A 15,214-nucleotide genomic window follows, 5' to 3' on the forward strand; every position below is an offset into this window, starting at 1 on the left:
GACACACACACACACAGACAGACAAACACACACACACACAGGGTCTTTTGAGGAGGGACCAGAACATCCAAGCTCACCAATCCCCTGTCACCATTTCAACGAAGCAAGAAAGCGTGCTAAAGTTTCTGTCCTGCCCTGCACCTTCTGCTTTCATCATTTCATCACTATGGCTGTTGTTTGTTTAGTTGTGTCGTTTTTTGTTGTTGTTGTTGTTGTTTTTGAGAGGGATTTTTGTTAGTAACATTAGCTGAAGCGGACCTCGTACCAATCTCGCAGAGCTCCCCTCCATAGCTGGGCAGGCATAAGCATGTGAAAGAGTCCCCGCTCTCCGCACATGTTGCTCCGTTGGCACACGGGTTTGAGTGGCACACGTCAAGCTCTGCAAAAAAATGTCCATTTTTCTATCTTTTTTCTCTTTCTCTTCTTTTTGTTGGGGGAGGGGGGTGGGGGTGGGATGCCCAGGCAAAATGAGAATTCAGATCTGCTGAGACAAAGTTGATCCAGAACATAATCGCAATCTCACTCTAAAGATGGAGATGCCATCAGATGTGTGACGTTTATTGTCTTTGTATATATCGAGTGAACTGTTAAGAAATATATCTCCCTGCTGGCTCTGATAAACCTGTTGTCTCTGATGAGCTGAGTATGCTTAAAATTAACTTAACAACTTGACAACCTAAGGAACAAAGGCTATACGTTGCAGGATTAGTTTTTTTTATGTGATGATGTTTATGTTCGGTATCAACATTTGTCTTTTGCAGCAGATAAATCCTGTAACCAGCAAAGTGAGCAGCAACAGCTGTTAGCATCAGAACAGTAAAGTTTATCACAAAGTGAGATTACAGTTTAGCCGTCTTACTTTGGAAAACATCACAAAAACTTGGATAGCTTTTGTATGGCACAACCACGTTGTAAATCTTTGTTATACATACATTATGCATACTGCATGTTTGATAACATAATCAAACATCCAACTCATTATGACATTTTCATAACACAGTTTAACCAACATTTTCCAGCTAAACTGATAAGCTAGCTTTGTGATATACCACTTACATGGAGCAGCAAGAAAGTGGGAAAAGGACACCAGTTTAAGCAAGGCAGAAGCAATTTCAGAGCCGAACAAAAACAACACACACGTTCGGATAGGCGTCACAAGACCCTCTGTGAAGGAAAAGGGCAGTCACAACAAACAAACACAACCCCCGGCATCTTGCAAACCACAGGATACGTGAACATGAGAACAAACACCGGAGAAGGGCTCAAGACGAGTCAGTACAACATTAGGAGAGATAGTGAACACACAAAATGGACACACACACACATGTGAAAATGCTGATCGAACATGCAGAGTAGTTACACAATCAAACATGGAATTTGTGCAATAAATGGAATTAATGGCAAAATGCTTAAAGACAAAATACCGCATTCAGAACATACAGACAAACAATGAGAACAGTGACCAAAAAAAATATAAATGTTTTCATGCCAAAGACCAAGGCCTGTAGTGGAATAACACATGGTGCTGTACGCCCAGTCTCACGGTGAATCCAGTGCCCATAATCCAAACTTCAGAACTCACCAAGCTGGCAGTCTGCTCCGGTGCGACCCGGTGGACAGAGACAGAGGCCCACTCCGTCCTGGACGGTACATGTCCCCACACCGCACGGGTTCGGCTCACAGGGATTAACTAAGAGGGAAGCAGAGGTCCACAAAGAGACGCCTCACACGATGGAACCAGCAGTGTTGTATATGAACACTTCGTAACCAGTCTAATTCATACGCCAAGAAACAAGTTTAAATCAATCTGAATCCTTCAATAACACACACAACAGAAAAGCATGTATGTGCATTTCTTAAGAAAATAAACATGTATCTATATCTGTATTTATATCTAACACCTATTTTGTATGAATGTTTGCATGAATTTTTCTAGAAATTAAAAGAAGGGTGGAAGAAGAAGAATCACTCACCGTCAACCAGTGCAGGCTCCTCCATGACGGCTGGTGTTTGCAGCGTGAAGGCCGGGGTGGTGGTGGGCACCAGCGTGGCCGGGGTGGCGTAGAACGCCCCAGCGCTGTCTTGCAGCTGGGCCGGCGGCTGCTCCGGTGCTGAGGTCCGGCTCAGGATTTGGGCAGGCGGCTGGGCCATCCGCACCACCCCGGCCAGGTGGGAGTCAGTCAGGTGAGAGTCAGTCAGGTGGGAGTCAGTCAGGTGGGAGTCAGTCAGGTGAGACTCAGTCAGGTGTGACTCAGTGGGATGTGCAGCAGAGGGGTAGTCTGCGGTGGAGGTGTGGTGGTGGGAGTGGGTGTGGTGGTGGTGGTCGCCGCTGCCTGAAAAAATCCCACTGTGATCCCCACTGCCTGAGAAAAGCCCACTGTGATCCCCGCTAATCTCCACCGGACCCTTACCCAGCTCCTGGCTCTCCGTAGGGTGGATGCTGAACTCCACCACACTGCTGTCTGTTTGGAATGTGATCTCCCCGCTCGCAGAACCTCCTGAGGAGAACCCACTGACGTCACCCGATCCTCCAGAACCGCTAGACCCGCCGGAGCCACCGGAGCCGCTGGAGCCACCGGAGCCAAACTGCAGGAACCCAGATGCCTCCTGCTCTTCCACTGGCTTGCCTGTCTGATCAGTGAACCCTGAGCCAAGGAAGGTGATCCCAGGGAAACCAGATCCGCTCCCCGACCCACTCGCCCCTCCACTCATGAGTCCACTCAAGTCTCCGCTCACGTCTCCGCTCGAGGAGCCGCTGAGGTCTCCTGAGGTCTCAGAGAAGCCACCGGACCCCGACCCAGACCACTCTCCAGAGCCGCTGAAATGGACCCCAGCCCCTCCGAGCTCCTGGCCCACGCGGGAGGAGGAAGTCGAGATCTCCACAAACCTGCCACCGACGAAGAAGATCCGCGTGCCGCTGCCGCTGCCGTCAGGGTCGCCCGAGTGGAGTCCGCTGGAGTCTCCCGAACGGCCGGACAGAAATCCACTCAGCTCCTCACTTGAGCCGGACCCTGAGGAAGACCCGCTGGACATGTCTGAGGAAGACCCGCTAGACACATCCGACGTGGAGCCGCTCTCCTCCGAGCTGAACCCAGACCCGGACGCACTTCCCGAGCCCATGTCCCCACTGAAAAATCCAGATCCGGCTGGGAACGTCAAGATTCCAGGGATTCCCTTTCCACCTTCCAATGGCATTCCCGACGCAGACTCCACACCGGACAAAGAGGGCCCGGTGCCAGAGAAGGTTACAACAATCCCTGATCCGTCTCCACTCCCGCCAGAACCAGATATGTCTCTACTGGTGCCAGACCCAGATGGTACCTCAGTGGTACCACTGGCATCTCCACTGGCGTCTCCACTGGCATTTCCACTGGCTTCTCCGCTGGCATCTCCGCTGGCATCTCCACTGGCTGCTCCGCTGGCGTCTCCACTGGTCAGGCCACTTCCACTGGCTGAGGTGTCACCAGAGAAGCTGCCGGATCCTGAGGGCAGGTCTGCAGAACCAGAGCCTGAAGGCTCCACAGCGATGGGAGCAGTGATGGAGGGAACCACTGAAGCCAAAAGAGGGAAAGAGAGCAAGAGAGAGAGAGAGAGAAGGAAAGAGAGAGATGGAGGGAGAGAGATGGAGAGAGAGAGGGGGAGAGAGAGAGGGAAAAAGAGGCAGGGAGAGAGAGAGAGAGTGGGTGAAAGGGAGAGGGAAAGAGAGAGAGGGGGAGGAAGAGAGAGTATGGAGATGTCATATAAGAGTCATGTTTAATAGAATATCACATATATCTTGCATCTAAAATAGAAATCTTACCCGGACGTAGCAGGTCTGTAATTGTTGTCCCATTGATAAGTACTTCTTCAATTTCTGTTATATTCATTCCAGTCTCATTGAGAAGTGCAAACTGATCGGCTGTGGATATTAAAACATTGTAATTACATAAGTAAGTAAGTAACACTTAGTTGATTGATCAACTGCTTGTTTTTTTTTGTATGTCTCTCTTTTGTCAAGGTTTTCTCCTTTTATGTTTCAGATTTCTATTTAAACTGTTTGCATCCAGGACCTAAAGAGGCTAGAATTATTTCTTAATGTTCATTGTTACCCTTGAAGCAGAAGGAGTCAAATCTTGCGAACAGCTCCGGGTAGCCGGTCTGGTTGGCATGCAAGTAGATGGTATGGACACCGGCCTTTCCTCCACCGCACTGGTCACGGGGGCTGCTGATTGGATAACGCACACTGTGGTCCAACAGCCATCCGGCACGGCACCTGTCGTAACCATGGCGCCAGGCTGAGTACAGCTCGCCAGTGTTGGCCAGCGTGGCGTTTCTCTCCTGACAGGCAGCAATCGCCTCGTCATAGCTGAAGCCCTCAGCACAACTTACATGGAAGACCTCACCTATGAGTGAGAGAAAGAGAGAGAGAGAGAGAGAGAGAACAGGGAGAGAGAGAGAGAGAGAGAGAGAGCAGAAATAGTCAGAGAGATAGACAGATAGAGCAGGGGGAGAAGAGAAAACATACATAGAATGCATTAAATGGTGTGGTAAATTAGGTGTAGTATCTGATAGTAGTGCGGTGAAGTACTCTATAACAGTCCTCGTTATGTAAAAAAATTAAACAAGTATTCCAATTAAAACAGTACTGTACAGATTTCACCTGATATATATAAATGATACAGTATATATACATATATTCACCTATATAGATATATTCACCTATACAGATATATTCACCTATATATAAATTATATGTGTGTGTGTGTGTGTGTGTGTATGTATGTATGATTGTGTATCTTTTCTATTATCTATATCCTTCTAATGCCCTCTGTTCTGGATGTTCAGCAGAAACACAGCTGATTGGGTTCACAGCTCGTCTTCTGCCTCACGGTGTGCTGCATCAGATCTGCTCTGCCAGGGTTTGGTCAAAAAAGATGTGCGGACAAATAGAGAATCTGAGGAACAGATGGCCACTGCATGCTCTGCGGGAGACCTGACATGATGTGTTTCACAAAACAGTTCCCAGTGTTTTTGTGCAATAAATACAATATCATATCGGTCAAGTCTTGGTGTTATTTTAGATTCAGATTTAAGCTTCAAGTCTCACATTAACAAGGTGACGAAAACATAATTTTTCCACCTTAAAAACATAGCTAAAGTCCTGCCATTTATAAATCAAAAATATGCTGAAAAACTGATTCATGCCTTTATTTCAAGCCGTCTTGATTATTGTAATGCAATCCTTACTGGCCTCCCAAAAAAAACAACTGAGAGACTTCAGCTCATTCAAAACTCTGCAGCTCGGCTATTAACCAGAACCAAGAGGAGAGAGCACATTAGTCCAGTTTTAGCTGCTCTGCACTGGCTTCCAGTAACTTTTAGAATTGACTTTAAGGTCCTTCTCCTAATATACAAAGCCCTTAATGGGCTAGGACCAAGTTACATTGCAAACTCCCGTCAAATACTTGCCCTCAAGAACACTGCGATCATCGAATGCTGGTTTATTGGAGGTTCCCAGCATTCTTTTGCGTGAAAGGTGCTATATAAATAAAGTTTTGTTATTATTATTATTATTATTGTTATCATGATATGGCATGATGATGATGATGATGCATTTCCCCGTCATTTTGGGTCATGTTTTGTTCTGCCTTGTCACGTACTTCATCACAATAAGCAGTATCTAGCAGCACGTGTATATGTGTAGAAATAGTGTCTGAGTATCTTACCCTTGAGCTGGCCCATGTAGCAGTACACATCATAGTGCTCGTCTGCGGGTCGAAGCCCATAAGACCTGATGCCAGGCAGGTGCTCCAAGTCCCCGGCACATTGATCACGAGGACGCACGATGGGATACCTTTATGACACAATTACTGTCAAATTACTACCTGGGATGGTAAATTAGACAACAATACCTGTAAATACCTTCGCATCCACACAGCGTTGCTATGACACCCTCTCAACATCCAGTAGCCCATCGAATTATAATCTAGTAACTTCTGTATCAGTCTTTTCAAACAACACTGCAAATATATGTCCAGCTCCCGAGGAACATTAAATAATACAGACCTCTTGGGAGAGCACAGGCTTTGGTTTTCATAGCACCATGGTCTAACAGCTCAGGCCCAGGGAGCTGACACACACACGCGCAGAGAGAGTATTACTGTAAATCTCGTCCATTACCTGACTGTCTGGTCGAGAAGCCAGCCGGCATCACACTGGTGGTATCCCCCCTCGTAGGCGGCCTGGAGCTGCTCAGGGCTGGCCATGACGGCACCCACGCTCTGGCACGCCAGCTGGGCTTCCACAAAGGTGAAGGCATAACGGCTCGAGCCATGCCGGTAGTGGAACACCACACCTGCACACAGGCGAGAGAGGGTGGGAGTGAGGGAGAGAGAGAGAGAGAGAGAGAGAGAGAGAGAGAGAGAGAGAGAGAGAGAGAGAGAGAGAGAGAGAGAGAGCGAGAGTGAGAGAGAGGGGTGCATGTTAAATGAAAACCCCCTCAGTAAAATTGCCCTGCCATCTAAGGTTAGTTTTTTTTTGGCTGTATTTCGTGTACTTGTGTGTTGTTATCATTGTTATCATCAGACCCACCTGACCCCACTGCTCCGTTGTTACTGACATGGGGAACCTCCGCCCCCACACCGGGCCGAGACGTGGCTTTCACAATGACGTCAGGGATCACCTCGGTGATGTGCGGGGGCGGGAACAGTGGTGCTTGAGTGACAGGCAACAGGGCGGGCCTGGTGCTCTCAGGCTGATGCGTGATCACCTCCCCCTTCAGCTCGCTCTCCTCCGTCACTTCCTTGATGAACACCTCCGGGGCTGGTGTTACCGTAGCAACACTGAGAACACCTGGTTCAGTGGTGGTCTGGCCTCCGAAAGGAAAGATGGGAAAGCCAGAGCCATCCTCACCATCATCTGAAGGAGAGGGTTAGTGTCGCAGACAATTACATACAGTTCATGCAAAAAGATGGCTGGATAAGAAAATGTTCTCTTACACTCTTAAACTTCAGGAAAACATCATAGACACAGAATTTGAGTTCCTGCTATTGTGGGGAACCATACCTGCATTGTATTGTTTTGCATTGTATGGTAAATACATAGTTCAAGTAAAGAATATGTGTAAGTTAGTGTGAAGGACCTAATGGGTGGGAAACCTCAAAGCACTATGGGAAATGGAGTTGCATTCATGCACACACACTTTTAATTAGGATAAGACATATGTACTAGTCTATAAACTAAAATCACCTTTTAGTATCAAGTTCAAGTTCAAATTTAAGTTCACAGTAATTAATTGTATACGTAATCAGTATACTGTACACTACTGTTCAGAAAACATAAATATGTACCCTGTCTTTATTTGTACAATGTGTAACATATGTGACAGCCCATTTACCTTCGTAGCAGATGGCATCATAGCGGGAGTCTGGGTCGGGGAAGCCCGTCTGGTTCGTGAAGCGGTGGACGGTGCGGACTCCCAAAAGCCCACCTCCACACTGTGTTCGGGCGATGTTGATTGGGTAACGTACGCTGCGGTCCCCCAACCAGCCGGCGTTGCAGACATCCATGCCCTGCTGCCAGGCCAGGTAGAGCTCACCTGTGGTGGCCAGCCGCGCCCCTAGCCTCTCACACTGGGCATCGGCCTCCACAAAGGTGAACTTCTCAGGGGACATGGAGTAGAACACCTTACCTAAGGGACAGAGGGAGATGCAGAGGTTAGGCAATTTTTATTTACTGTGCGTATTGTTTGCCCGTCATTTGGCCTTGGCGGAGTTTTGTGTTCTCTGAGTGCCCTTTAAGTATTCTGTATGAAATGTTCAAAAATGTTCAAAACATGCAAAAATAATTTGAGTAATTATGATTCCTGGATGTATTCTTCAGTTATTTTCATAAACATGAGATATTTAAAGCATTTAAAATTAATGCAAATATTCCTGGAAATGTCCTGAAAATGTAATGTGTGCTTGTTTACTACCTTGCACTGACAGAAATGAATTAGCTCACATACTACGTAGATAACATGTCAAAAACAGTACCTGTCATCTTCTCTGCAAAGCAGTACACATCGTAAGTCTCATTGACGTTTCTGATGCCATAGGTTCGAACTCCTGGGAAGTTTTCTTTATCACCAAAGCAAGGCTCTCTGGGATCATGGATGGGGTATCTGCAGTTCCATAGTGATCAGAGGTCAGCCAATCATGATCAAGTAACATCATCTGAGTGACAGGTGCTTTATGCAGTATTTATATTCTCATTAATGGTAGTTATAAAAAGCTAGCCTCCAAACAGTCATTAATAAAAGAATTTCAAGTATTTCTGAATTCAAAATCTGAATGAAATTGTAGTCCGTTAAGCTAAATAACGCCTAAATAACAACTTGTGTGATTAAACAATCTTGTGATGCACTGTTCAAGAGCATACACACCACACACACACACACACCGATTCACACACACACATAGCAGTACCTGACGGTCTCATCGGCCAGCCAGCCAGCATCACACTGATGGAATCCCCCATCATAGGCTGCCTGCAGCTGCTCAGCGGTTGCCATGACTGCACTGTTCTGAACGCAGGCTGCCTTGGCCTTCTCAAACGTCAGGGTGTAGCGGGAGGTGATGGCACGGTAATGGAAAACTATACCTGGAGAGGAAACATAGAGGCGATGGTGTATGTAGTTTAAATTCTAAAAAACATAGAAATGCATCAAACAAGTAATAATAACGTGCAAATAATTTAACTTCATAATTTAACCTTAATTAACAGTGCCTTCTCAGAAACATGCTACGCTCAGCTTTAAAAGCAACTTCTCAGACTTTATTAGTTCAATCTCCGCTACATCCAATATTTTCACTTCACTTTACTTTACTTTTCCATACAATTGGAAGTTTTTTGTTATTAAACACAGACAACCTACCTTGGACCAGCACCTCAATAGTGTCGAAGCTGTCCTCAATCTCATGCATGACCTCACAGCGGAACACTCCGGTGTCGTTGGTGAGCATCTCCGTGATCTTTATGGAGGCGTCAGTGGGGGTCATGGGGTAGCCCACCATGGTGACCCTGTCGAGGTACCTGTCAGCCACCCTTATCACCCCCTCGGAGGCCACCAGCACGTCGGTGACCGTCTCCTTGTTGATGTGGGTCCACTTGATGCGGTGGGAGAGCGGGGCGATGGTGGGGGCTCCGGGGTCGTGGGGCGTGTTGTCCTGGAAATAGCAGGGCAGAACCAGCGTGCCCCCCAGCAACACACGCACCGGCTTCTCTGAAGGGATGCTCACACTCAGAATATCAGGGTCTATACACACACACACACACGCACGCGCACACACACACACACACACACACACACACACACACACAAAGACACACACACACACACACACACACACACACAAACGTGCACATACACAAACGCAAAACAAATACACACACACACACACACACACACAAACAAAACAAATACAAATACACAGTGAAACATTATGTATGTGTAATGTACAGCTGCATATATACAACAATTTATGTATGTGACTCTATGTATGTTTGATGCTCATCCTGCTTACCTATGTTTGACATTTCATCAAAGGTCATGGTAGTCCAGGCAGTGTCCAACAGCACGCACAACAGGAGCAGTGCAATCATGATGTACCTGAGAATCAAACGTCATTTTATCATAATACACCGGTTTAAGGATGCCTGCGTGGTTCTGAGCAGTTAGATGGCCTACACAAATTAGTCATGAAACTATTCTATGGAAGAGAGACTACATTTAACTGACGCCATTGTTCCATGGCTAACAGGAAGACAGTGTGGCATGGGATTGACACTACCCGCACAAACATATCGCTAAGAGGGGCATTTTATCGAGGTTCTCATTTACGGCATTAAATTGCAATGAATAACTAAGTGATGTAATTAACTCCAAGACCAGGATAAGAGCCCTTTGTCTGAAACTGTATTCCTACATCATCCATGACATAGAAGGATTGTGTTATAATTTGGACTTTCTCCGACCGTTAGAGGAAATCTACAGCCGTAGGTGCCACTCTATGGTGCCTTTCAGTGCAGACTCATGTTGGGTGGTGAGGGGAACTCATGCGTCATTCATAACTGGATGCCAAGCACTGCGACTACAGCCAAAGAAAAGACTACTGTTCCCACCATGCCGCAGTGTTTCAGGGAAATCGCACTGAAGCACAGGGTGGAAGAAACAAAACATTTGTCATTCTTGCCAGCCTGTCAACAAGCAAGTCAGCAGTGTTTTTTTTTACAGTTTGCTTTAGTACAGGGCTATTGCTTCAAGTCACACAAATAGTGCTTCTACCCGATGCCAAGCAGGGTTTGAAATTACAACATTCAAGTTTGAAAGAATGAACTGGGGTCTCTTTCAACATTGTAACTCTCAGGGGCTAACTACTGGACCTATAAGAGACGAAACCATAGCAACACATCATACAAAGACAGAATTTTCCTCATCTGTAGAATTTCCAGAGACGTCACAAACCAGGAAATGACCTCAGCACCGAGTCCTCAATGCACAAATACTCATCGTTCTTAAGACTGTTAGTGAGTACAGGCATCCTTTCATAGTAAAATGATCCATGTGTTCATTCTCAAGTGGTTCCTCAAGAAATATATTACCACACCCGGAAGTAAAGCAAAAAGATTTCCTCCTCCACAACAACATTGATAGTTACATCTTAAATCTTAACCCAATATTTTTGGGAGGGCCTCATGGAGATTAAAGTCCCGTCAAGACCATAACTCAAAGAGAGGATGCAGGGAGTAGGAACGGCTAAGTTGTAGAGGGGGGCTTGTGGCTCAGCCAGCTATGACACACTGAGAGTTAGCCCACTCTCTCCGGGACACTCACAGCTTGTTCTCTCGCAATGACAAGTTGCCATTCAGTTGGTTTAAAAGTAAACTTTAAAGGCAGAGTCAGCATTTTTTCCCTGGGAGGTAGCCGTTTGAGAACTCAACAGACAAACAAAATACACCCACTCCCACCCTCCCCATACACGTTTACTGTGCTGGCTGGGACTCAAGACAGACTGACAGATCAATGCCTCGATCATCACATCATGAGCAGATAGAGGGATGGAGGGAATAGGAAAAGTGAAACTTCAGAGGTAAAGGGAGGGCCGAGGGCGAACCAACTCTAAAACACGATGACTAAGCCTGGTCCTTCGAAGACACTCTTACACTATTACACACAGCTATTATTCACAGCTATTACAACTTACCATTCAGTTCACTTAACAGTAAACGTCACAGTTTCAGTTTATTTCCTTTAAGCACTATCTTTCCTTTAGTCCTCATAGGACACTTAGAGAGAGAGAGAGAGAGAGAGAGAGAGAGAGAGAGAAAGAGGGACAGAGAAAGAGAGAGAGACAGACAGAGAGAGAGAGAGACAGAGAGAGAGCGAGAGAGAGCTTGGTATGCCCCCTAGTGGTCCTTATGGTAATTTTCTCAGTCCTAATTCAAATGTCCCTATCATGAACTATACATTTAGTAAATTATACTTAGTTGTAGACCAGATGTTGAGATGTGAGTTATGGCCATGTTCAGTGACGGCTGGAGAGGATACACACAAAGGGTCCCCTAACCGCCATCACTAGCACATAGGGACTCACGTCTCTGAGGAAAAATAAATACCCTCTCACGGCCAAGCACAGCACCACTGCCAAAATGCAGAAACGTGTTCTCTTTGAATTGCAGAATGAGTAAAACTTTCCCTTGGCATAATAAAGCAACTTCTCCAAGATGGATGGATGACAGTAGAAAACCGCGATCAAATCCAGCCATTGGTAGTTTACAGGATCCATCAGTTAGATCATCAAGCTATGAAGCTGGGTAAGAAATGTACAAAGAATAAACCAATCATGGAAAAACTTACATTCAACATTATTCAGAACCCAAAACATAATTCTACCTGAGAATGACCTAATGCCAAAACTGTTCCTAGCCAATCAGGTTTCAGTATTTATGGGCGGGACAGGTATGTGGAAGCACAATACATCCCTTCACAAATTACAGATTGAGAGTCCTACATGGAAATTATTTTTAAAGCTGATCTCTCAAAATTGAACGTGTTTGCTGCAGAAGCCCATGATACGTAACAAACACTATAGTTTTCATCAAATTAATAAATCAGCACTTCATTACACAAGAAAAGTACCTTACATGGTGTGGCCTGTTGACATCCTGTATTCATTTTAACGAGCCTGAACTTGGCTCTGGCACGACTAGCCTTCTCACGCCATAAACATCAATCCCAGTCAACCGCTCATAGTCATAACTCAATAATCGCTGTGATCAGAGAAATTTCAGGTGACATTTTGTCGTTCCCGACTAATATCAATAGCATGCTAAATAATTCATGGCTGTAACAGCAGGCTGGACTGGGATGAACCTGCGCGCCGTGCCAATGCCCTGTGGTTGGGGCTGAGGGCTCCCGCTCTGGCAGAGGCGCTGGATTCTGCACAGGAGCGCCAGCTGAACCGACACACACTACAGAATCTGTGTGTCTGGTGCAGACTAGAGAGAGAGCGAACCTGGAGCAAAACCAATGGAAGAGATATGCTGAGGTACAACAGGCTTTCTCCTGGGTGGCTGTGTGTGTGTGTGTGTGTGTGTGTGTGTGTGTGTGTGTGTGTGTGTGTGTGTGTGTGTGTGTGTGTGTGTGTGTGTGTGTGTGTGTGTGTGTGTGTGTGTGTGTGTGTGTATTGCATGGTGCTTGTGTATGGGATGCAGTATGGTGCTACAGTTACAAGGGGTCGCGGCACAGTGAGGGGAGGTCAAAGCCCAGATGAAAAATTCACAGCCAATATTCCAGCTAATAAACTGGTCAAGTGGAAACAGTCATTGCAACGTTTTCCAGTTTCCTCAAAACTGTCGAATTCAGAGCAAACTCAGATGGGGTTCATCTTTCTCTTTCTCTCTCTCTCTCCCTCCCTCTCTCTCTCTCTCTGTCTCTCAGTCTGTTTTCGCTCTACCTTTCTCTCTCTTATTCTATCCGTCTGCTTCCCTGTCTCCCTGTTTCCCACTATTGATTTATCTCTCTTTCCGAACTCATTTGGAAGCCGATCCCGAAGTCAATGCCATGAATTCCCAGTTGGGGGAACTAATTACATCTCTCTAATTCACTGCAAAGCAAACACAGAGGTGTCCCATCCCAGGAGAGCAAGCCCATGTCCTCTCATGCCCTTCCACACTTAGGTCCTCCATGTGGACCAGGTGTGGTCGTGACACGACGACATGAGAGATCACTCCAGTTTACTCAGGTGATGAGGCCCACGATCCATAATTGACGCAGCAGCCAATGAGTGACTGTCTGTTCACCCTGCTGTTAGTATTCTGGGGACCCTGGCAACACTGGGGCCAGTGTTAAGAACGTTCTCTCTGTGTGTTGAAAGTACTTAGAGCCAAGTACTTAGAGCCTCACACTGTTTATTTTCAAGGCTAATTTGATTTGAGGAATACCGGTGTTTATATGATGGAGAAGTGAAGTTATAAGGGACAATGAGCAACCAGCACTTAACTCTCAGTCAACATGAAAATAGAGTAACACAGAAGCTTAGTATAGGGTTAATGGAACATTTTTAATATCCATGACAGACAGTTTTATATCTGACAGGTGGTCTATAAAGAGTTGGTGTTTAGGGATTCCATCGTTTTCACTCAAAGCTCACTCTAAACAAGTTTAGTTACCCAAATCAGTATGCAAAAGGTTGACATATGTTGTTCTCCTAAGCATACTCACTATAGGTGGTCTAATCAGATAATTTAAGGTTGTAAAACCCTCTCATTAAATGAACTGTACGTTAGAATAATATAAACCATACAAATGAATACTGGCCTGTGAAAAGTATTCCATGACCAAACATGAGACTTCTTCCCTCTTTCATTAATCATCAGTGTGATGACTTACGGTGAATAAATGAATTGTCTTACCTTGTTGTTGTATAAATCCCTGTAACGCATATGCGAATCTTGTCCTCTCTTGTAGAATTGCTCTTGCAATGTCCTAGGTCACTCTGAAAGTGCGATTTTTTTCGTCTACGATCTCGTTTCTTCGTTACTTGCGTCCCTCCTGCTCGGACGTTGGTAGAGATGCTCAGAGCTTGAGCTTGAGGGGCAGAAAGAGTTGCCTTACAAATGGAAAGCAAGTTTAGCTGTCAAAGGTAAGGGGAGGGAGAGGGCAACGGTGGTGGAGAGAGGGAGGGAGAGAGGGAGAGAGAAGGAGAAAGAGAATAAACTTTATTTTGGCACCGAATCAAGTGAGGTAATGCAATACGCAGAATCCTCATGACTTCAAAGCGCATCGGAACCTAGAGAGTACTCGAATTGCTGGGAATAATTTAACAAATGAATATCGATTCGGACAACAGCATACCGGGTCGTTAAAAACAGAGCATGGTAGTGTGATTGTTTGACCTATCTTTTGTCCATCCCTTACAAATAAGCGCCCCCATTTAGAAACTCATGTGGACCCAAACCATCTTTACGCTTGACAGAAATTTAATACACACCATGGAAGATGGAATATTTTATTCACACTTTCTCAAATTATCTCTCCAATTATGCGTCAGGTGACATTACTTTCAATGGCTGACATTTTCATATCTATGTCTGTCAACGTAAGTCAGTTGCCTGGCATTCGCTGTACAATGTTAAGAGTAACACAGTGAGGAAAGGATGGAGAAAGTTGCGTCTCTCCCCTAGGCCTCCATCCATCAGGTTAATTAGTGTAAAAGAAACGCAAACAGCACGGTAGCGGGGCGTAGACAGAGAACCCCTTTCACAAGCGCGACCCACCCCCGCGCTTTCTCCCAAAATACCAGAAATTCTCGCGCTGAAGGAAATAGCAACATGCGCAATTAAAATATATACATTTGGGGAGCGGCACACTCGGAAACAGGCCAGCTTTTAACCCTGGTAGCCAGACCTCACCTGTTTGCTTCTCTGCTTGACGCAATGTTCAACCAGTGCAGTCCCTGTAGGGAGGGAGACTGTAACAGGGCCATATTGAGGGCGAATGTTTCTTGATTAATGCAAAGTGGTACGTCTGGGTGCCCAGTCAGTGCTCGTCTGTACCTATTTGACATTAAACCACAAAACCTCAGAGGAAAATCCCATGTTTTAAAATACAAAATCAAATTATATATAACGTGACTAAAAGGATTACAAATAGTTGATAACACAATAAGACTATGTATGCTTAAAATGCTTG

General features: G+C 45.7%; 1 protein-coding gene across 1 annotated transcript in view; it reads right to left on the reverse strand.

Annotated features, from left to right (window-relative positions):
• Positions 1–14,193, reverse strand: part of LOC105908085 (aggrecan core protein-like) — an 18,828-nt gene extending 4,635 nt beyond the window's left edge. Inside the window, exons 1-13 of the mRNA XM_031569835.1 lie at positions 13,936–14,193; positions 9,546–9,631; positions 8,897–9,277; positions 8,448–8,622; positions 8,016–8,143; positions 7,376–7,669; positions 6,523–6,897; positions 6,160–6,334; positions 5,706–5,833; positions 4,089–4,382; positions 3,800–3,898; positions 1,974–3,551; positions 1,583–1,690 (exon numbers count right to left, since the gene is read on the reverse strand). Coding sequence (XP_031425695.1) covers positions 1,583–1,690; positions 1,974–3,551; positions 3,800–3,898; positions 4,089–4,382; positions 5,706–5,833; positions 6,160–6,334; positions 6,523–6,897; positions 7,376–7,669; positions 8,016–8,143; positions 8,448–8,622; positions 8,897–9,277; positions 9,546–9,624 — 3,814 coding nt within the window. The 5' untranslated portion in view covers positions 9,625–9,631; positions 13,936–14,193. The remainder of the gene's footprint in view (positions 1–1,582; positions 1,691–1,973; positions 3,552–3,799; positions 3,899–4,088; positions 4,383–5,705; positions 5,834–6,159; positions 6,335–6,522; positions 6,898–7,375; positions 7,670–8,015; positions 8,144–8,447; positions 8,623–8,896; positions 9,278–9,545; positions 9,632–13,935) is intronic.
• Between the last annotated feature and the right edge of the window lie 1,021 nt (positions 14,194–15,214).

Source organism: Clupea harengus, chromosome 6 (assembly GCF_900700415.2).
Source record: "Clupea harengus chromosome 6, Ch_v2.0.2, whole genome shotgun sequence".
In the NCBI taxonomy this organism is placed as follows: Eukaryota; Metazoa; Chordata; class Actinopteri; order Clupeiformes; family Clupeidae; genus Clupea; species Clupea harengus.